Genomic DNA, 24,366 nt, shown 5'->3' with positions numbered 1-24,366 from the left:
CTGTCTGTTAATAATCCACACTGGAACTTGGAAAATAAACCTCTAAAACAATGGCATGGAAGATGTCATGGTATCTCAGTTTATGGGAAGCTTTTTACACACATATTTTGTAAGTCATTTTTTATGTTACTAGTAATCAAATCAGTGCAACACCACATAAAAGCCCAAGTTTATCTTTCCTGGGGATAAAGCAAAACTTCAGAGATACAGCACTATAGCTGCCATAAGCAGAAGGAATACACAAAAAGGAGAGTCAGTCTTTTCCAAGCAGATCTTTAACCAAACACTCTGAGGATAAATTTGAACTTGGATGCACAAAGCAATTTCTTCCTGAATATTTCTGCATAGTTTACCAGACACAATCTTTGCTGGGAAGCAAATCCTACTACTGTTAGTGTCTCATTTGCAAGTGACATTTTATAATTTTATACTTTGTTTTGCAAAACCATATTTTGGAGACATTTAAAATTGATAGTAGCAGCACCAGCATGGGTGAATGGTTTGCCCTTTTCCAGATAAGCACAGAAAGTGCTTATATTATAGAAGGAAAAATATTTTTCTCATCAGCTTCATATGCACTTGAAGAGGCCAAAACCTGACTACACATTTCTAGGAGGAGGCCACAGTCCTGATACTGCTTCCCTTATTGCCAGAAGTGAACTCTTCATGGACATGACATTTCCTACAAGTCTTGTGGAGTATTCATGGCCTACCTGAATTTAAAGAATAATAAGAGTTTAAAAGCAACAAAGTGCATTTGAATATAACGCATTTTTTCAACCTCAAAGTGCAGAGATCTGTGCTGGCTGTAACCTCTGATCACACAATTCCTATGATGGCAAAAAGCAAATCTATTTTAGCAACGTGAGCCTGCAGCTGAATTTCATTCATGGTTTACAGAAGACTCCATCTTAATAAAGTGTATGTGATTTAATTGTAAGCCACATATTTAGTTGAAGCAATCAATAGTTTATGAGTGGTATTTAAGAGATGCCTTTTTTCTGTACCTTCACATGACAAGATACTCTTTCAAGAGAACATGATCATGTGAACAAGGACAAGGAGGAAACAAAGAATGGGGCTTGTGCAAGTAAAAACCATGGCTTTGTTGTTTATGCACTTTGATGGCTGAGACATTTAAAATTCATCACAGCATTACATGGATGAACTAAACTGAGGTGTCATTTAGTACCATTAACTTGACATGAAGTCTGATGCCTTACTATAAAATAAATGCCTAAAATTTCATATGGCTTCCCTCTGAAAGAAGATTTGGTTCTTTTAAAGGTTTTCAATAAATATTGCCTGGAGCCTCATAAGAAAGCCCAAATTTCTTTTGCAAAATACAGTTCTATTCCAAACACTGCTTCTGAAAAACTGCCTCAGTTCATCATGCTATGAAGTGCTCAAAGCCTGGCTGGATGATACTTTGGACAACCTGCGATAGAGGAAATTATCCCTGCCTATAGCAGGGAATTGTAACTGGGTGATCTTAAAAGTCCCTTCCAACTCAGGCCATTCTGATGATTCCAAAGAGTTAAAATACTTTGCTAAAGCTGTAGCTACTAATTTCTTTAAACACATATAAAGTTCTGCTCTTTGGGCTACACAAAGGCAATAACTAGTGAAAAGACCACAAATGAACAGGTTGATTAATTACCCTTGAGAAACTGAATATATTTCACATATTTTATGACAATAATCCATGTCAAAAAAACTACAAGATATTATAATTTAGATACATGACATGGTATTTTTTATTCCAAATCTCTTGTAATATCCTAAATACCTTAAGACCAGCTTAGAAAAATAATGTAATGAACAATGTATGACAGAATTGGGCTGACCTGCATTGCTCTATTAATCCTCTATTTTTTAATTTCTAAGAGATGACAAAAGACATATCAACTGAAAACAAGCAGGATGAAAAAGGGTGGCTCAGCATAAATAATCTACCAGCAATCAGATATGACTTGTCAGGAGAAATATCCAGATTTGCTAACTCTGAAGGGTTTATTTCCACTTAACAGCAGTGGATTTTCTGATGAGCCATAACCAAGATGATTTCTGAAGCAGAAAATCAAATGAACTGGACCAGTTTGAAAAGAAACCTCTCCTTTTACAAGAGGAGGGAAGGAAGCATGCTTAGAGATCCCAGACTGAACAGCATCTTCCAAAGGTGTTTGGTGGAGGAATGAAAAGTAACAATTCTGCATGAGATGCTCTGGCCCCCTGGGTAAGTTTATCAGAGAACTAGTTCTGAACCTATTATAATTTGCAAAGCTTAAAAATACATAGATTTAAGTCTTCTGACAACAGATTTGCTTTTTAATTTTTTTCCCCTCATAAACCCTGAGGAATAGGCTTCTGACTCCCCAAGGGCCTGCAGAGCACACATTAAAAACGCTGGTGCCAGAAGGTTGGCTTTTAAAAAGCCTTTTGCTCTAAATGGCCTGGCTCCCATTGTCAAGCACTTGGCTCCCTGGTTTAAGAAAACTGTCTGGTGCATATGAACTCTTGATCACAGACTTCAAAGGGGAGAAACACATGTGCAAGATCAGCCTCTTAAGACTGGTGGGTTGTCTTATAAAGCTGTCCTCTGACAACCAATTGCTCCCTGAGAGTGGATACACCCGGTGGGAATAGGAGCTGCGTGCTCTGTCTGTGCATAAAACAGCACTGCACGGCAATTTTCTTGAACAGAAAACCCCAATTTCAGTGTAGAAAGATGATCAAAACATCCCAAACACAAATAAAACGTATTGGTGATTTAATTAAAATTAACTGAATGCGCACAGCAGGGAAAAAAAAATCTCTCTTTGTGGGGCGAGTAAAACCCAAGAGACCACGTGTACTGGTTTTGGCTGGGGTAGAATTAATTTTCTTCCCAGTACCTAGCTGTGGCTTTGGGAATTGCACTGAAAACAGGCAGGTTTGATAATAAAGAGATATTTTTGTTATTGCTGAGCAGTGGTTATAGCGTCAAGGCCTCTTACATCTTTCCAATGAGGAAGCTGGGGGTGAACAAGGATTTGGCAGGTGACACAGTTGTTTTGGCCCACCAAATAAAACCTCTTCCCAAAATCATATTACATAAATTTGGGAGACGTCTTTTCAACATCCAGCCTTCTGATCCTCTTTCTTCATCTGTAGATCAGGCATGAACTACCAATACCACATTGTCCCACCCCAAAACTCCATGAAAAAATTTCCAAATTGCTGAATGTAATTCAGTATTAACTGAATACTCATGGAGTATATTTAACAGCATTTCTTATAGGACAGTATCACTACATCTTCTCTGGTATACATGAAATATAACCCTGATTAGTATATATGAAGACTGTTAGCAAATGCTCAATTAAACCAGAATTCTGGCATTTTTCCAAAGTTTGTTAATTCCAGGAGCAATATATCAAATAGAATTATCAATAGATCCATCAAAAAAAAGGCTAATACCATACTTCTTAATCTCCTTGTTGAGATTAATATATATTAATATATCTACTTAAAATCTTACTTGTGGCAATTTATGGTCTTTTCAATTCTATCAGTAAGATCTCCTAAAAACATCCTATTACAAAGACTTTTTTTTCCTAAATATAGATCTCTATAGGATGTCTAAATAAACAGTTGTAAATAAAAGGAAAATGCCGATAAAAAGCAGAAAGCAGATTTTCTTTCAGTTGCAGTCATTTGCTTACAATTTATGAAGAATTCAGTTATCAACAGAAAGAACTTTCACAGTGCAAACCAGCCCAACTGTCCAGCCAACATTTTCCAAATATTTTTCATGAACTCAAGATGCTCCTGCCATCAGCATGTGGGTGAGTGTATGGACACTGACAGCACCATAGAACAGCATAATAAGAAAGTTTTATGATACAATCTTACACGAGGCCAGACTGTAATGAGCCTCAGGAAGGTGCATCAAGTTCTGAGCGTATCCAGTACTTCTCAGAATGGTTTAGAATAATATTTGCAAGATGGCTGATCAGCTGTGCTTTGAAAATCAAAAGGTTTTAATAAATGAGAAAATAACAAACGATGCAAAAACAATACAAAAGCCAGGCACAGCGCGGAGAAACCTCTAGAACCAAAAACCCCTGAGCACCTCTGTGCTCTTCCTTAAGTACTTAATGTTTTAGGAGGCCTTTTGGCTTGCTGCCCCATAGAAACTAGCTACATTTTCAAGGAGCAGCTACAGAGACCAACAGGTGCCTCTGTGCTGGCACTGAGCCAAGACCAGAAAATTCTGGTGCTTCTTCCTAAAAAGTCAGGGGTGTAACTGAAATCCCTTTTCCTTATCTGGAAACATTTGCTTGGGTGTGGAAATGCACCACAGCAGTTTTTGTCAAAAAAAATAAGAAAAGAAAGGGGTTACATATCGACTGCGTTACTTTGTGTTTGTCCTGATGTGCTTGGGGATGAAATTGGTAGACAACGCAATGACTTCACTTCGTATTTCCTGATGTTCTCATTACCAAAATTTGAGCAGTTCCAACACTTAGGAACACTTATTGAGGCAGATTAAACAAACCTGAGTGTCTCTGAACCCTTAACACAGTCAAGATGCAACTGCTGAGAAAAACCCCCTCCCCTTTGATCTTCCCACCTTTTCGTAGTATTTGACCTCGTAGTCCAGGATGATCCCATTGGGATGCTCAGGCTCCTGCCAAGAGAGGGACACGCTGTTCCTGGACGTCCTGTCCTTCCTTATGACCGTGATGGGGGACGGAGCTGCAGAGGGGGTGGGGGAAGGAGGGGAGGGAGAGAAGCAAACCGAGTTTATCTCCACTCCAGTTCTGGTAAAGAGCGTGGCTCCCATTGTTAGAACCCTGGAAGCTGAGAATTTCAGGCTTTCTGTGCTGACAGGCACTGACCCTCAAGTAAACATTGCATTTGACCTGAGGCTGTGGAACAGGCTTCCAAAATTGAGTGACAGCACTGGGATTGTGGATGCGGTGTTTGAATAAAAGTGTGTGATATCACAGGGCAGAAAACTTAAGAGTTTAAGGCTTTAATACATAGTAATATATATAAAGCAAGATGGAGGATGTAGGGCATAGATTAAGTTCTTCTTTCACCTTCTTCTTCATGGGTTTGGGTGATATTCTGTAACTGGGTAGAAAAATCCACATTGCAGACCATGGGTGGTTGTGTTAACAGTAAAAATAATTCAGGTTTCATTTCATAATTGGACAATTCGCACTTAAAAGACCTTGGAAAGAGTTAGAGACAGAGCCATTTTCTACCTTGCTAGCTAGAACTCACAGCTTTTGAAACTATGCTACAGCTATGAATTAATAAAAAACTGAGTCCAAACACAAACTGCATCTTTCAAGCATTTAATCCAACAACAGAAAAGAAGATAAAGACCCCACATTCCATTTAATGGAGCCCCAAGCAAAGGTCTGGCCCCGCACTGACAGCGAGCAGCTGGATCCCAGCCGTGCTGCTCATGCCTTGGAGCACCCTGGCCTCATGGAAAACAAGCTGAGATTTTTCTCCTCCACTGGGGGACTGGTGGCAAGGCAGCAGATGGTTTTGATCTGCTACTACAGTGTAAGCAATAAAATATATTCAGTGCATGAAAATAACAAGAGCAAAATAGCAGCACTACCTATTTGCTATAATGTATTATCATTACCAGACTCTGCAGAACTGTGATAACATTTTCATAGGAAAGTCTAAAATGCGCTAAGTACACAGAGCTCCCGGTACTCGTGGCTGGGAATAACCATCAGCACAACTCAGCCTCTTTGGCATCATTATTTGGTAAGTTCTCCAGATGAAAATTGTTCCCATACGCACTTCACTTTCGCCACATTTCTCTGAAAATGAAAATGAATAAAAGAAGAAAAATCTAAACTGCAAAATAACATAATTTTTTAATGTGCGTTGATCAGGGTTAGGCCTGACAACTAACCACAGGTTCACCCACCACCCACAACTTGGAAATATCATCAATGGTCAACATATGCATAAAAAATCATAGTTACTTAAGATTCTTGAACACTGGTTCAGTTTTAGACCACCCAGATCCATAAGTTGTTCCAAGACCAGGTCTGGGTTTCCTGGACTCACTGAAAGCCATGCAATTTTTAAAAATTATTTTGGTTTGTTTTGTTTTTTTTGGGTTGGCTTCCCACTCCAAATGCTTCTCTTCCATGCCTTTGGCCAAAATTCATCAGATTCTGTTTTACAGATCACACACACTGAGGGTTGTAACTGTCATTTCTAAAAAAATCTTTTACTTATAAACAGCCTTTTATCTTAACATGTAAATAAAACCTGTTTATAAGTTCAACATTTGCTATCCTAATAAAAAGGCTGTAGAGCTGATCTCAACAATTTAGTATCAGCTGAATCCTCTGAAGCTTTTATTGTTCACATAAAACTAGCTGCACTTTACAGGCATTTCATATTTGCATGCTTCATCCAATGCCCCTTCTGTTTGGGTTTTCATTTGTAAAAAAGAACTTTGAATAGTCAAGAGGAAAAAAAAAGAAAAAAAAAAGAAGAAAATGAAAGAAAAAGAAATGTTTTAATTGAAATAATTTTTTGAAAATTCATTCTGCTTTTGATTTTGCTAAACTTCCAGCAAAATAGACTTTCTAGTCCTGAGTGATCATCTAAGTATTGAAATCCTCCTTTAACTGAGTGGAAGATCCACTTTTTCATGTTCATTCCAGGCAGATTGCATCCTCTGAACAGCAAACAGCATTTTCACATTTCACATGGTTCACAAATGATTAAAAAGTGTCTTTTTTTTTTTTTTTTTTCTTCCAGCAGGAGGATTTTATCCTGAATTTAAATTCCTAAAATCAGTTTGGGAGAAGCAGACAGGATTTGTGTGCAGCAAACATCCTTCAGCAATTCCACTTGAATTCCACAAACCAATGCCAGAGCCAAAACACAAAGTGCTTAGCAGGCTGAACTTCCCTGCTGTAGCCAGCTCCATGGGAACTCATATATCCATACTTGCTGCTTTTATGCTCTCCTAAGTCATTTTTATGCCTTCTTTTTAAGTCAAGTTATTTATCTCTCTTTCTTTTTTTTTTTTTTTGTATGTGAATAGATTGTCAAGCCCAGTACCCAGCTGGTAACACTTCCCATTAAGGTATAATTAATACTGATTTTATGAATAATTAATATATGATTAACAGAAATGGCTTTTCCCCTAATAAATTATGGTAATTTTGCTCTAACAGATTCTCAGGGCAAGATGAAACAATCTCGCATGCTCCAATACAGATAAACTTAAAAAAAAAAAAAAAAGCTTTCTTCTAACACAGTATTAATTATTTTGAGCTCATTTGCACGCATCTCTGCAGATGCTACCAGTGACTTATCTCACAGCAGTTTATTAGAAAACATCTGCTCTGCAGTTATCAATAACATTATAAAACATTCATATACCTTCCCTAATCCCTAGGGTTCCCAGAGCTGCTCAGAAATGAAACATCCAGAGTGTCTGGAAGAGCCAGTATCCCACTGCACGGGCTCAGGGAGGGGAGATAAATAATCAGAGGAACATAATATTTCAACCACCTTTAATCCCACACCAACGTGAGATAAAATGGAAAAAATTCCCAGCACAAGACCTTTCTTTGCTGGTCAGTGACAAGCTGGATTGTCACAGTTTTAAATTTTAATGCATACTTCTGAAATTTTTTGCTATACCTGTTAGGTAAGTGGGTTTGAAAAGTGTTAGAATTCTCAAATTCAATTAAAGAAAAAGCCTTGTTCAGATAACTTCCAAATTCATGCTTCAATCTACTGCAATCAATGAATTTAAGTAAGAGTTAAGGTAACCTGAATATGGCCCCAGCTCACCCAGCTGAGGTGTCCTTCAGAGAAATAACTTGACATTTGGACCATTTAAGTAATTTCTTTTTGTACACATCCCCAGAATACAATGTAAAACTTAATGAGCTCTCTTCTAAATACTGTCTAAATAGAAGTCAGCCTTTAATTTCTGTTTTGTAACATTAGAGCAGCTCAGTTACTGTATTTTACTATTTAATTGGAAGTGTCTGAAAATCCAGCAAAGAGAAAAATCAAAGTTAAGGCAGTTAACATTATAAACCACTAAACAGTGAAGGCATCACCATGTGCAACAATGCTTGGACTTTCCCCTTCCACAGGAGGAAGAGAGAATCAAGAGTTTCCTGAAGAGAATTAAATAATCACAATAGGATGAGATTGAATTAAAAATCAGGCTACAAAAAGGAAGATAAACACACGATATTTAGAACAGATGTTTTTCGTCAAATTTCCATTATTTTTCTATCTTAAATTGAAAATTAAAAATGAAATTCCTATCTTAAATCTGCAGCTCCCACTGACAAAAACAAAGTTTGTACTCTGGGTTAGTAAATCATGAGACATTACAAAGCTTTTTAGGATTAATTGAAATTTTAAAAAATACATGAAAATATCAACAGGAACACAAAGGTTAAATTAGTTCACCATTTTTAGAAAACTTAAGACATTTAAATGTAAAACTTAAGGAGAGTACTTTTTCAGATTAAGATTTTTTTTTTAATTAATCCCATGTCTCGTATACTGCTAGGTATTTACATTTTTATCGATATTTTGATTAACTCTTTAGCATTCAACTCCTTCACTTGAAGAAGAGATGGGTTTTTATGACTAACTTTAGGCTTGCATGGACATATATGAAGAGCTTTAGTCTCAGCAGTCCCATGCAATGCACAGAGAGGCACTTTTACACATCACATGGTTAGAATTTGTCTGGCACTGCAGCCTAACTGCTCTAAGCACTTAACAGGAACCTTGAAAACTCCCTGGAGTTAAGAGGGGAAATGTACTTTGAGCGCTCGGTGTTGTTAGGTAGCATTTGTGACAACTGGGAATGTGCATGTTGAAAAGGTAACAAACACAATGATTCAGGGAGCTGAGGCTCAAGTGTAAAAACCTCCTCAGTCATGACTATTAAAGGTGCAAGCAAATAACATGAAGGATCTGCAGAGACGACAATAAAACTCTGCTCAAATTGATTTCCCACTGAAACTGACCCCAACAGATGATTTGTTTTCCTCCAGTTTAATAGCAGCTATATATAAATTTCCTTATTGACTTTTTCCTTATTCCTTGGTTATTGTTTTCATATGTGACTGGCTTACAGATGTATAAATGCACTGAAAGAAAATTCCCTGTCCTCTGACAGGGAGAACTCAGTATTAACTCTGGGAAGGCACATGTGTACAACTGCTGAAACATTTAGAGTCCTATTGTTTCTGGCTTAGGTTTCTAGGTCACAAATTAAATTTTAGGAAAGGATTTAATTCTAAAATGACTCACAGCTCGCTTCCAGCTTTTGCTTGCAAACAAGAGTAAAATATGCTTTGCCTAGGATATTCCAAGCTATGCTGAAAGATGGTGACCAAGCAGATTTGACTGTATTACTCAATTTTCAACTTCTGCCCTGCTGAACAAATGGAATGGATGTTCCTTTTTCTTCCTTTGGAAAACTAGTGCTTTTATTATCTAATCATAATACTGTAATCTGATATAACCTATAAATTTTCTTTAATGTCTATGATGCCCCCAGGAGGTAATGTAGAACAAGAGCAGTAAATAAAAATCATAACCTGGAAATTAAATCTGCATTCTCTGACAGTAGGATCCACTGAGACTCCAACCTAAATCTGCCAGTCTTAGAGGACCAGCATCCAAATCACAAAACTATTATGCAATCCAAACCAGAAATACCAGTGCTTGAATGAACAAACTGATCTCTCACTTGGAGACAGTTTCTCCAGGACACTGGAGGCACATCCAGAGTCAGGACACAGGAGAACTTACCATGGTGCTTGGTCTGGCACTGCTCATAATGCTCCATACACATTTTGATTCGTGCAAAACCACCCAACATCTGGGTTTTGTGAGAATCAGCCTTTTATCTTTGGGTTTATCCATCAATTCCACTCTTCAATTCCCAAGAGTCCCAAGCACTGACTTGCAAATCATTATAATGATGTCACACCTCCATGACATGATCACATTGACATGAAATCTGTGAACAGCTGCCCTGGTACTTGGAATCTTTAACATCTCCAGCATTTATCCTGTGGATTAGTGTCGAGGGGGGTTATGACAGAAGCTTGCTCACAGAAAGCAGGACCTGCCCTGTTTTCCACCTTCTCTGGCTGCACTCCTGTTCACTTTCTTTGTTAAGCACAATTTACGGGATTGTGCTGAGGCAAGCAAGCCCCATCCCACAGGCACGTTCCAAGAAGGTCCCCAGGTGCCTCCCAGGGGGCAGGAGGAGGAGGAAACAGTCCTACTTTAACAACTCTTTGGAAACCTGCTAAAACCCTATGTGCTGCCTCTCCAGATACAACTCCCCACCACTTCAAGGCACCTGCAGGCACAGCCCTTTGCCCTTTAATCTCCAGGACACGTAGTTAAACCAGCACAGTGCCTGTCTGTCCTCCACCACCTTTTCCTTGAGTCAGAGCAGGCTCAATCTACTTTTATGACCCGGGCTGTGAAATGTCACCTGATTCTGTAGCGTCACGGGCTGACCATCAGCCTGAAGGGGACATGCCTTCCACGAGGCATCAGGGAGTCCACTCATCTCACATCAGCAAAAAACCCATCACTCCAGACCACAGGCTGGACCCTGGTAGGACTCCATCCTAAGGAAGGGGGTGAAAAGGCTCACAGTTTCTGGGATAAGAGCTATCAAGATCACATTTACGCATGCCAAAACGTGGAAGGAAAGAAACAGGACAAAACTTCAAAGACAAACACAAGCAGGCTGCCACTGGACGAAACAAAGCTGGGCACATTTCTGCCAGGAACAGAAAAAAAAAATTAAAAATTGGTTTCTTCATGGCTGTTCTAATGGATGACTGCCTGCATTATGGCGGAAGTGCCCAAATGCATCCGGGAAAGGCTCCAGCCTGTGGTTACAGACTCCAGAGTGGCTGCAGAGCACTTCACAGGTGCTGGGGAAGAAAGACTGCAGGGAACTGGAAAGGGGGAAACAAGCAGCTTCAGCAGGAATTACACCAAAAGGCAGCTGCTTGATTTCCCTCTCAAGTGCAGAGAAAGGCAACCTTCTGGGCAGCAGCTGTCACTGGACAAGTGATTATCAGAGATCACTTCTCACTTTTCCAAATAAATTCTAAATTAAAAGAAAACGTCATCAAGTGTAGCGCAATCGTGTTCTTTGCTTCTCCCTCTTTTTACTAAAGGAGATAGCAAATGCCTTCCCCAGAGCAAACAAAACGTTTGATTTGCTCATGTGTTGAACACATGTATAATAAGTCATGAAAATGCCATGTCCATTTGGGGAGGATCAGGCTGCACAAGGCACTTGCTTCAGAAACTGAAAATTATGGTGCTGTGGCATTCCCAGCTGTTATTTCAGAGAGGAGACAAATGCTGGATGTGCTTTCATAAGGATTCATCCCAAAGGTACTCACAACATAAATGTTATTCTTTCTGCTCTCTCTTGAGGTGGTGATGGTGGGAGCTTTGCAATAGTTCATATTTTTCACTGAATGTGTTAAGACCCTATCAGTTTAAATAAATAAACTGTTTTTCTTTGCCTTCCCTTTGTTACATTACCTTAGAGGATTTTAGAGCCTCACATTTCCTGAAGTGTTCAGAAAGAAGAATTCACCATGCTCACAGCATCGACATTCAGGTGCTGAGCAGGCTTTCCCTTTCTGTGCTAATTTGCTTATTTCCTCATCCAGAGAAATCCCACCCACAATCTAAGAATATATTTAGGGACTATCTCTGAAAAAGCCATTATCCAAAACTGGAGAAGACAATTGCCCTCAAATAAGCAATTTATGACACAAAATATTTTCTCTCCTTTTAAGTAATCACCAAGAGCTCCTGAGCTGGTCTGTCAGTAAGTCCTTTCCACCTGCTCAGAACACATTATGGAAAGAAACAACATTTCTCAAACTCCTTGTCCTGTCATTTGCAGCAATTGCTTTTGTGGAGGTTCATCAGGAAAGAACCTCTAACAAAAAAGACATGAAGGGTGCTGACATCTTTCACGTGCTTTTGGATTTGGAGATGATTTCATTTTTTACGTTTAAAATATTTTTTGTATGCATGGAGAGAGAGTTTATTAAAAGGAATGCTAAAAAGAAGACTCTTTTTGCTGTAGAAGCTGACACTTATTACATTCATAATTCCCATTGCAGGAATAGTCCCCAAACCCAAAGAAACAATTTTTCCCATCTGTCCCCAGCTTGCTAATTGCCTAGAGGGAATCGTTTCCAAAAGCAAACTGATAGCTCTGTTTACCATCAGGAGGAACACAATTTCCCTCAGTGATTACTGAGAATGCCAACACAGGTAACAGAGAGAGACAGAAGTCTAAGGTTTATTAACGGAGGAGTAAGCATCCTGCTTACCTACATTCCTTCATTTTTATTCTTGTACCAAACTAAGATGAGAAAGACCAGCAGAAGCAAGCAAAGAAAACTATCATCAAGTTTGCTGAATGAAATATCACCGTGATCTGTGGAAAAACCAACTAAAAGCTCCCTCAGCCACAAACTTCACCTGTGAACTTTCTGTCAGGTCAGGGGCGTTCACACGAAGACTGAGCAGGCACTGGAGAGCCCAATGTGTGTCACAGACTTTGATCCCTTTTCCCCTGAACGTCAAGGAAGCTCTGCCAAGGCTTCAAAGACTTCGCAGGCAGAACGTCTCTAGCTAATAATGGGCTATGCATGGAGTGACATTGTTAAAACACTTCCCTTTTTATATCCCTAAAGGAGTTTTATTGAGTTAAAATGATCCTTGAATAGCCTCTGGGCTGAACTGTAAAACACATTTGAAGAGCGTAAAATCTTTATTTATGCCAGGAATGTTTGAAACTCAAAAGATAAATGTCATTCAGAAAAACAAGCATGTCCTAGGTATTCAGTACGTAATGGAGCACAGCTGTAATAACAGTCAGTGAACCAGAGACTCCCTACATCATGTCATTAGCTCACTTTTAATAAGTCTATCTTCTTGTCCTTTTTATAAGGGCCATAGGGAAAGAAAGAAATATATCATCCCCCAAACATCTGTGCCTCTCTCAAATTGTCTCTCTTAGAAGACAGATCTACTTAAGGGACTTGCCTTGGGATATAGGTTGTAAAGTGCACACAACCCTCTCTAAATATGGATTTTATTTAAACAGGGAGCATCACACATCATTTGTGAGCTGTTGAAGACAGTGCAGCGCAGGCTGAGCACATAAATAGCATCAAAGTACCTGCAAATAATCAAATACATACAGTGAAACTAAGCTTGGGGCTGAACTTATTCCCTTGAAGCCAGAGATCTCAGGCAAATAAAATTCGGGTTCTGTGGAGGTATTAACAAGCTTTCCAAGGAGCCACAGAAGTCTCTACTTAAAACAGGACTGAAAAATGACTGGTTCTTTCTCCATTGTGAATGTTTATCTCTCCAAGCTGAGATTAACATATGGCTTGGAATTTTCAGTGGCACAGGGAGATCAAAATTTGGTACTGCAAACCAGCCATGATTGCCCTTCAACATTCCAAATGATCCTAATTTCTCTATCTAGTGGTCACTTTTGTTCTCAAGGTTATTTTTTAAATAACTTTCATCCTGGCCTCTTATAAAAACGCTGTAGAGTGCCTTATTGGTGACCTTCTCCTTAAACAAACTGATTTCCTATGGCTTTTTATGCCTGGGTTCAATGATTAAGCAAGATGATTAAACAAATTACATGGCTTGTTCTGCTTTCTGGCTTTTAGAAGTATAAAAGATAAAAGGAGGAGACTCCAGATGATCAAACTACTGCTTGTCTAGGGAAGCTTGAGGCCACAGAAGGTAGATCTGGGGATTTGTTATTATTTATAATACAATAATAGCTTTGCAGAAAATGCCTTAGTTTGGATGGTTACTCTCTAAGTTCCCTCTAGGCAAAGTCCTTGGCAGAGAAAGGAGTCGAAATTCTGCAGGTGCACAACTGACCTGTGGAGAGGCCAAAACTCAGGGTTAGGCACTTCTGGGCCCTCAGTTGAGAAGCATAACCACTTTCTACAGTTACTAGGAAAACTGACATTTCTAGCCGAAATTTAGCCCACAAAATGTCTTCTATGTTTCCTCTGCTGGGATTCCTCTTTATTATCCAGTTTACTTACTCTGGGCACCTCTCTGCATCCTACCTCCATTGTTTGGAAGAGCTGTGGTGAGCTGAGGACAGAATTTGAAGAAGTCTCTTGTTACAACACGTCCCCTTTGTTCCTCTGCTCATGCCAGGATCCCTGAAAGCATGAAACCTTTTGGAACTGGTTTAGTGCTGACTTTGCCTTATGGTAGCTGAATTTAGCTGCTGCCACCTTTTGCAGCTGCTTTGTTGGGACCTTGGGCCTTAAAAGGCCTTAAGTTATTATGAACTAAGCTCCATTTAAAGGTCTTACAGTGTGCTTTTAGTGATCAAAAGAAGACAATCTATTTTATTATCAATGCAATAAAGAACTGAGGTACTAGGGGAAAAAATAAAGAAAATATTTGGGGATCAGCATGAGTAAATTGGGAAAATATAGAAAATGTAATTATTTTCACTAAAATTTGATGTTAATAATAATTTTGCTAGAAGCATGAACACTGAACCATCAGAAATAATGGAAGGGGTAAGAGTTCAAGAAGATGCACATGCAAAGTTGGTGTTTTGAGACAGAATATTCAGATTGATGTGGAGCAGCTGCCAGGAAAATGTTGTTGCAAAAGGAGGGTCACAGACTTGACCCTCTCATTCACATCTACCCTCTACAGGATTTTCATTTTGCTCCTTCTGCTCCTTCTGGCCCTTCCAGTCTAACCTGGATTTGTGACCCCTTACAATAACCCAGATCCATTTGGATATGGTACATGGAAATTAAGGATAAAGTTGTAGGAAAGTTCTCTTGGGACAGCATTCTAGACCTTACAGAGCTAAAAATGTGCTGCTGATATTTCCCTTTTGTGATCTGACCAGTGAGGGAAAGCAAGATAAATTATATTTTTGTAATTATACTTTAAGAGACTACTTATATAGATACTTAAAGTCTAATTTTAACAACTTGCAGAGTTTCTAAGGGAATTCTAATACAGTAAACCAATTGGCATGAACAAGAGATAGCACAATTAAGCCTGTACTAAGTCACATCATCTAAATGTACTTAAAGAAAAAATAGGCTACACATAAAAATAGAAAATAAACTGCTTAAGCAGCCTGTGGGTTACAGTGAACAGAGCTGCTATTGCCTGAAATGCTCTGACTTTGCCACATCCCAGGTACTGTGTGTTCCACACCAAAACCAAAATCCACCTTGTAGAGCAAAGGCAGCAGCTCTGGGCCCTGGGGAAGCACGCTGTAAAGCAGGAGGTCTCTGCAGAGAAAGAATTTCCCTGATCCTGGATAGTTCATTTTTTTGGACAGTTTGCTCTGGTGATTCCTAAGTGCTGCTGTGAGGAACAGCCTGAAAGGCAACACCTTTGAGAGAAGAAACAGCAGATGAGAGGGTAACCCAACAAGGATGCTGCAAGTCACTGATCCAAAAATCCAGAACAATGAACTACAACAGTAACAGACTGAATGCACACAAAATGCAGGTTCCAGAGCTGAATTGGGTAGATTCACCTCTGTGTGCCTCCTGCACAGTTAGACAGCCCCTCAGAGTGAGAGAAATAAAGGCCCAAGAAATCCTGTTTAGTGGTTGTTTTAGATAAATTAGAAAATGTTAAACCTGTTATTTAGAAAAGATGTAAGAAAATTTGTATCCTAGTTCTACCCCAACGCCTTATATTCCCGGTTTGTAAATCCCATAGTTTTGTAATTTAAATAGCATACCCCTATCCCCTAAACCCTCCATGTTCTCTAGTTAAGCCAAGCCCCTGTTGTTCCTGCCTGTCTGTGAAGGCGCTTACTTCGCCTCATTCCAGCCTGTTTGTTACATTGTTTCAACCTCGCCTTCACAACTCCCCGCCTGCCTGTCCACTCACCAACACCGCCCTGTATGGAAATCACTCAGGCTCCCAGCATACTTCACTAAAGAGGAAGGGGGATTCGGATCGAGAAAGCCCTAGAACAACGAGCCGAAGCAACACCTGGACACCGGACCAATGCCATCCGGTAGGGAAAGTATTTGGCTAACTGTAACTAATTCTCGCTATCTTGCCGTAGTTTGAAAGATACTGGACCAGAGTGACATCCCTGGACTTTTCGAGCCAAAAGCAGGACCTTGGGAGTTTCCCGTGAGGCTGGATCCCCGCCTCTGCGGCCCGAGCGGCAGCAGGAGCGACCTCCTCCTCAGTGGTGACTCATCAGCTAGGGAGCGGCGGCGGCGCAGGCGACCCACGAGCATCCCATTTAAAAGCTGAATTTTAATAAAGGCATTTAAAGGGAGCTGGTCTCCTGGCCCAATTTTTATCAGCTGGGGACTCGTCCGGGATTAGCCACGCCCAGAAGAGGACACCAGGACGGGAAGGCCACCCGACCTCGGACCTCCGGGACTGCTGGCCAACCGGACCCAGAAGGCGGCGCACCCTAGCAGCGTGGGACACCTCGGAGGAGCACTGGTAAAATCCTCCGGTGGCGGGAAGCGGAGGCGAACGAGTGTGGTGTGAATGAGAGGGGGGCCGGCAGCTCGGACCCCCCAAGCGAGTGTGGACCCCTGATTGTACCGCGTTTCCGGACTCCCGCGAGGGGGCCGGCCGGGAAAAGGGGGAAGCGAGTGGCCACTGTGTGACTGAGGCGCCTCCAGGGGCATTAGGGGGCCCCCCTCCGAACGGGCGGAGAGAAAAGGATTAGGTGGGAGTGGCCCGTCGTGTGAGAGAATAGGCCATCCCGAGTGTGCAGGGAGGCCGAGTGTGAGTGGAAGCACACACCACGCCGCGGATAGGGGGAGAGTAAACCCGGTCCAGTAGCCGGTGAGTGGGACCTAGGACTGGTAGCCTCCTTTCCGGGTTGTGGGAGAGTCTGGTGCAGAAGAGTAAATCCAGCCTGGTGCATTGCGCAGAGCAAGAGATTCTAGGTTGGTAGTCTGCACACGGGAATACAGAAGAGTAAGATCCAGTGAGTACAGGGACCCCTGCATTGCACGTGGCAGGGTAGTACAACAGGCTGGTAGTCTGTATTTCCTTGAGTGGAGAGTGCAGAAGAGTAAGATCCAGTCTGGTACAGAGACTCTGGCATAGCACGTGGCTAGATAGTATTTGGACTGGTAGTCTGCACTCTAGGGGGGCCTCAATAGGCGAGGGGCCTGAACATAGGGCGAGTGATTGAGTCGCCGCTGTACGCAGCAGACCTTGGCTGGGGCGGTGACCGCAAAGTAAGACGGTAACTGGCACCCTGGGCCCAGGTTGACCGGCCGCCTGCAGAAGGTTTGTTTGGTAGGAGAGTAAGATCCAGTCTGGTACAGGGACCCCTGCATTGCACGGAGCAGGATAGTATTCGGGCTGGTAGCCTACCGCGTGCAGTGAGTGAGTGGGTGCTGGCTGAGGTAGTGGCTGGAACCCTAGGGGCGGGTTGCCCAGGCTACCTACGGGGCACGTGAGTGTGGGTACAGGCCGGAGTAGTGGCTGGAACCCTAGGGGCGGGTTGCCCAGGCTACTTTCGGGGTACCAGTGTGAATGATGTTAGGACTTTGAGTTGCCCGTCTTTAATTTAAGTTCGGGTAAGAGCACCTTATAGTTTTAATTTTGACCCAGGAAGAGTGTGAGTGCAAGAGCCAACCAATTTTTGAGAAAGAAACTAATTCTTAAGAGTAAAATCAATTTTTGAGGAAGAATCCACCAATTTTTGACCCAAGTATGGGGTCATGCATAAGAAAACAGAGACCCCGTGAGGAAGGAGAGGGAAAGATAAAGAACATCCCGTCGAACAGCCCGTTAGGACGGATGCTAGGGTTGTGGGAGGTAGATGAGAGGACAAAAGATTTAGATCAAATAAAGATGATCCATTATTGTATGAAGGTTTGGCCAACTCTAGACCTTCCTGAAAGATGGCCGTGGTGCGGCACTAGCGACCCTTGGATGTACTCGCAGTTAGATCAGTATCTGAGAACCCAAGGGGACGCAGAACAACTATTATATGCTGCATGTTGGCAGAAGTCGTTAACAAAAACAGAAACAACAAAAATTTGTAAACTCCAAGGGAAAGAGCAAAATGAAAGTAAAGAGAAAGTGACACCGGAAGAGACCCACCGTAGGTGGGACCCCCTAGACCATTTACCCCCTCCCCCAGTTTATCCTGAAGCCCCCAGACCCATTTCTACTAACCCTCCGACCCTTCCTGCAGACCCGTCCCCAGCACCTATTCTCGCTAACTCCTTAACCCTTCCCATAAGTCCTCCCCCAGTATACCCCACTTCCCCGCCCATTCCAACTAACCCTATGACCTCTCCAATAAATCCTTCCCCGACCACTTCTTTAATGGAACCATCAAAAGTGACTACACCCCAGAGTGAGATGACCTTCTCTGGAACTAACCCCTTCTGTTCCTCAGTGGCTACTAATACTGGCCAGGTCTCCTCTCCTCCTCCATCCGTAGTTCCAGCTCCACCATCTAATTGGGGCCAAAATCAACCATCAACAAAGGTGGAGTCCCCGCAAGTAACCGACACCCCAGAGGGACCCTACTGTGGCACCAGGTCGCGAACCAAGCTCTATCCATTGAGGGAAGTCCCTATGGGAGGGGCGGCCGGAGGAATCGGGTTCGTAAATGCTCCCCTAACTGCCTCTGAAGTTAGGAGTTTTAAGAAGGAGCTGGGGAACCTGGTGGAAAACCCAGTAAAGGTGGCTAATCAATTGGATCAATTCCTGGGACCTAACATTTACACCTGGGGAGAACTAAATTCCATATTACATATCTTGTTCAACCCGGAGGAAGTCCGGTTAATCAGGACGGCAGGGATGCGAATCTGGGAAAGGGAAAATCGGATGGGCCCTCCAGGTGACCAGAAAGTGCCTATAGCGGATCCAGGGTGGGATCCCAATAGGGCAGAAGGAAGGCGAAACATGGAGGACTATAGAAGTCTAGTAGTAAGGGGCATCAAAGAATCCGTGCCCAGAAGCACCAACACTAAATTGGCTTTTGATGGTGCCCAAGAAAAAGATGAAACTCCTGCAGCCTGGTTAAACCGGCTTAGAGAAAGTTTCCAGCAATACTCAAGTGTGGACCCAGACAGCCAGGAGGGCCAGGTATTGTTAAAATTACAATTTGTCACCAAAGCCTGGCCGGACATCAGGAGAAAGATCGAAAAAAATGGAAGATTGGCAGGAGAGGGGGATGAATGAGTTATTGAGAGAGGCTGTGAGAGTGTATCTCAGGAGGGAGGAAGAAAAGACAAGGTCAAAGACCAAGATTATGGTGGCGGTAGCCAGGGAGAGTGTGAAGGACCTAGTAGGCAACTCTAACCCACCGAAAAGAGGGGATGCAGTCCCTATAAAGAAGAGGGATTTGCCACCTTGGAAAACGTTTCCCCAAGCAGGGGAAACGAGAAAATGTTTTTATTGCGGGGAAATGGGACACATAAGAAGGGACTGTAGGAAGGAGTCTCTTGATGAGGCCATTGCAAGAGAGCAGGAGGCCTTAGAGAAAATACTGAAGGGAGAAGGCCAGGACGATTAGGGGTGTCATGGGCTCTTTGCGTTGGGGGACCCAGGGAAACATCAGGAAGGGCCCATAGTAAATTTTGAAATGAAATAAAAAAACTTGGATTACTTCAGGGGAAACAAGGGGAGTGGCTGACTCCAGATGGAAGGAAGTTCCTGAACAAAGCTCTTGCTCGCAAGATGCTAGAGGAAATCCACCATCTAACCCATTGGGGTACCCAGGGGCTAGCCGACCACTTTTTAAAAGAACATGTATGCCTAGGGATATACAATTTGGCCAAGGCAGTGACAGAAGGGTGCTTGCTCTGTCAAAAAGTGAACCAAAAGGTGATGAGGAAAGCCTCACCTGGAGGAAGGCCTCTAGCCCTACGACCTTTCCAAAACATCCAGGTCGATTTTACTGAAATGCCATCAGTACAGGGGTACAAACATGTCCTAGTAATTGTGGATCATCTTACTCATTGGGTGGAGGCTTTCCCCACTAAGACCGAAACGGCACAAACAGTAGCAAGAATATTGTTAGAACAAATTATCCCCAGGTATGGCTTAGTAAACAACATAGACTCAGATCGAGGACCTCACTTTGTGGCCCAAGTGCTGCAAGATGTGGTCAAAGCACTAGGTATCAAGTGGTGGCTACACACACCCTGGCATCCTCAAAGTTCAGGGAGAGTCGAGAGGATGAATAAAACCCTGAAAAATGTATTAACCAAATTAATAACAGAAACAGGACTTAATTGGCTAAAGTGTTTGCCCCTGGCTCTATTAAGAATTCGGACCAGGCCACGATCAGATATAGGGGCATCACCATATGAAATGATGTTTGGACTCCCCTTCTTGTTAACCCCATATAGCACGGGTGATTATCTGGAAGGAGAGGCAGCAACCAAAGAATACATAAAAACAATTGGCAAGACATTGGCAGATCTGAAACGAAAAGGGTATCTTCCTCAAACCTCTCCCTTGGACACAGATATTCATCAGATAAAGCCAGGGGACTGGGTACTAGTAAAATCCTGGAACGCCACTCCACACACACGGCAGTGAGGACCCAAGAAAAAGGCTGGACACATGTGTCGCGGGTAAAAGGACCAATACCACCTCCAGAGAATCCGCCCGACCTGCACCCTAATCCTTCTTCCCAGTGGACTGTAACTCAAGATCCAGACACGCTCAAAGTGACTTTTAAGAAGAAGCCAAAGAAGGACTAAGAATTAAAAAGACTATACTGTGGTGGGGAGAAGTTCTCGGTATTGTTGGGGAATTTTTTGGTGTTTTAATATCGTTAAAAGGAACTAGGGAAGTTTAAGAAACTTCTCCAGTGCTAAGCTATTCAAAGCTGTTTCCAGTGTATAATTGAACCGTTTGTGTATTATCAGAAATTACTTAAGAAGTGTTGTGATAAGGCCAAGTTAATTGAAATTGATAAAGTTTCAAACCGCTACACAAGTTAATAAAGAAAGTCCTAACCAATCTCTCACAGGACATACCCCAGAAAGACCAACCAAAAGATAAGGAAAGGTGAGAACACATTGGGAAGCCCGACTAATTCAGCTATATGACTCCCCTCCCCCAAGAGGCAAGACCGGGTGAGATCGTGATGGTTCATACCGGACTCTTGGGAGGACTGGTAGCAGTCCTAGTAATCAGCGGAATTGCTGAAGGAACATGCTCAAAGTGTTACCGACCAGTCTATGATGGGGAGAATTTACAATCTCTAATACAAGTTCACACCCATGTGAAGCACACCTGTTTTGATAAAACCGAAATATCCTCCTGTCAGGAGGATGGGAAGAAGTATTGGATTGCCAGGAGCACAGCCAATTTTCGGCAACGTCTGACAGGGGAATGCCCTATCAGAGAATGGTTTTGTTTCGAAAACCTAAATAATCCGGAGGGTGTGGCCGATTTAGTAAAAGAAAAAGCCTTGAAGGTAAAGAAAAAAACTGATTTAGATGAAGTCCTTGGTAAAAACCTCTTTGTTGACCTTATGGAGAGAGTCAGTCATGAATTAAATCTAACTAACTGCTGGATTTGCGGCAGTACCCAAATGTCTGACGTATGGCCCTGGGAAGGAACGAGTTTATCCCCCTTAGATATTCTGAGGTGGAAATTGATGGAACAAAAGCCTCCCGGTAGTCAAGAGAGGAGGAAGGAACAATGGGAATTAAAATCCAAGATAATCGGAGAAGAATGCATTAAAAGAGCAGGGAAGAGATACAAAACATTTGTTGGGGAAATGGTATGCAAAAGGTATTTGATTGTGAAAGAATTATACCAAAAATGGGTTCCCCAAGAACCTAATAGGTATTGGTCCATCGGGAAAAAACCAACAGGATGCATTTACCATGAAGGCTATAATTTACATGAGTGTGCAGAGAAAGGTATAAACCCTTTTTGGGGAGTGAGGGGAATATCCAAGTATTGGGAACGCCCCTTTGACATCGGGGATGAGTCGTGGAAGGCCCCTGAACATCTTTTTTGGATATGTGGGGACATGGCATATACACATCTGCCGGGAGACTGGGCAGGAAGTTGTACCATCGGTGTAATTAAACCTGCCTTCTTTCTACTCCCTCGGGAATCAGGGAACCACCTTGGTGTACCTCTTTATGACAACCTAAAGAGGACCACCCGGAAGAGAAGAGCCATCATAGATCTAGGCAGCAACCAAAATTGGAAAGGCAAAATTTGGACCCCCCGAACAAATTATAAAGACTTATGGGCCAGCGACCTGGGCGCGGGATGGATCCTGGGGATACAGAACTCCCGTCTACATGTTAAACAGGATAATTCGGCTGCAAGCCGTATTAGAAGTTATCTCAAATAAAACAGCCCTGGCACTGGACCACATAAGTAACCAATTGGCACAAACGCGGGCCGTGGTATATCAGATCAGATTGGCTGTCGATTACTTATTGGCAAATGAGGGAGGCATCTGTGGTAAATTCAATTCATCAGAGTGCTGCTTAGAAATTGATGACAAGAGCGAGGTGATTAGAAACATCTCAAAGGAAATTAGAAAAGTAGCTTATGTGGGCACCCAAGAGTGGAAACCCCTGATTTCCACCGACTGGTGGGACAACTTTTGGTCCCTAAAAGGGGCGTGGTGGAAAAAGATAGTATTTATTATTATCAGTGCACTAGCCAGCCTTCTACTGATCCCTTGTATCCTTCCCTGTCTCATTCGGACTATAACATCTACGGTCCAGGCTAGTCTCCAACTCCCTGAAATAAACAACTCTAAGCCCATAAATATAATGAAACTCGAGTCCCAACCGGAAGAACTGAGTGAAGCCAAAAAGATTTATAATCAGTACCAAAAACTAAGAAAAATATACTCCCAAGAGCCAGAGACAGCCAATTAATTGATGCGGGCAAAAGCCCGATCAAAGAAATAGAGGGGGGACTGAGAGAAATAAAGGCCCAAGAAATCCTGTTTAGTGGTTGTTTTAGATAAATTAGAAAATGTTAAACCTGTTATTTAGAAAAGATGTAAGAAAATTTGTATCCTAGTTCTACCCCAACGCCTTATATTCCCGGTTTGTAAATCCCATAGTTTTGTAATTTAAATAGCATACCCCTATCCCCTAAACCCTCCATGTTCTCTTGTTAAGCCAAGCCCCTGTTGTTCCTGCCTGTCTGTGAAGGCGCTTACTTCGCCTCATTCCAGCCTGTTTGTTACATTGTTTCAACCTCACCTTCACAACTCCTCGCCTGCCTGTCCACTCACCAACACCGCCCTGTATGGAAATCACTCAGGCTCCCAGCATACTTCACTAAAGAGGAAGGGGGATTCGGATCGACAAAGTCCTAGAACAACGAGCCGAAGCAACACCTGGACACCGGACCAATGCCATCCGGTAGGGAAAGTATTTGGCTAACTGTGACTAATTCTCGCTATCTTGCCATAGTTTGAAAGATACTGGACCAGAGTGACATCCCTGGACTTTTCGAGCCAAAAGCAGGACCTTGGGAGTTTCCCGTGAGGCTGGATCCCCGCCTCTGCGGCCCGAGCGGCAGCAGGAGCGACCTCCTCCTCCGTGGTGACTCATCAGCTAGGGAGCGGCGGCGGCGCAGGCGACCCACGAGCATCCCATTTAAAAGCTGAATTTTAATAAAGGCATTTAAAGGGAGCTGGTCTCCTGGCCCAATTTTTATCAAGAGCATTGGGAAATGTAGTGACTGGGGTCAGGAAATAGCTTGTTCTCACATTTTTACGCCTCCCACTACAGCTGATCTGTGATTTAAGGAGAAAATACACACCCTCTAGATTGAAAAACATTGCAATAACACAGCCCACCAGGAGGACGCCTGCTCAGAACAATGTTAACTTGTCTGTGCTTTCAGGAAGACAGAACTGGAAGCTTTTTGGGGACATGGTGTGGGATGGGAGGATGTGGGAGGAGCCTTACTGAAGACAGGCATGTTTTCTGTCCAAAGCCTCCTGATGGAAGCTGCATGGTGCACAGCTACAGAAATTTCAGCATCTAGTCTCTCTCTTCACTGGCAAACATTGCTCCTAAAAATTTGACACCTAACCAAATGCCAGGGAGGAGTCTAGAATTCTTCACAACTTTCAGAAAAATGGAGCCATGTCAAAAGAGGAGCCAATGGCAGAACAGTGCAGCAATGACAAAGGCTCTAATCCAACAGCGTGCTCACAGGGCCTCAAAGGCTTTAATAAATCTTCACAGAAGAAGAGCAACCCTTTTGTACCCCATCAACTGTGACACCACAATCTAA

General features: G+C 42.3%; 1 protein-coding gene across 1 annotated transcript in view; it reads right to left on the bottom strand.

The window, feature by feature from the left end:
* EPHA3 (EPH receptor A3) overlaps positions 1-24,366 on the bottom strand; it is a 168,678-nt gene that overhangs the window by 43,284 nt on the left and 101,028 nt on the right. The window contains 1 exon segment of the mRNA XM_066340812.1: positions 4,616-4,740. Within this exon segment, the coding sequence (XP_066196909.1) occupies positions 4,616-4,740 (125 nt within the window).

Source organism: Sylvia atricapilla, chromosome 2 (genome assembly GCF_009819655.1).
Source record: "Sylvia atricapilla isolate bSylAtr1 chromosome 2, bSylAtr1.pri, whole genome shotgun sequence".
NCBI classification, from domain to species: Eukaryota; Metazoa; Chordata; class Aves; order Passeriformes; family Sylviidae; genus Sylvia; species Sylvia atricapilla.
The sequence above is the reverse complement of the archived record's forward strand: the minus strand, read 5'-3'. Positions and strand labels throughout refer to the sequence as shown.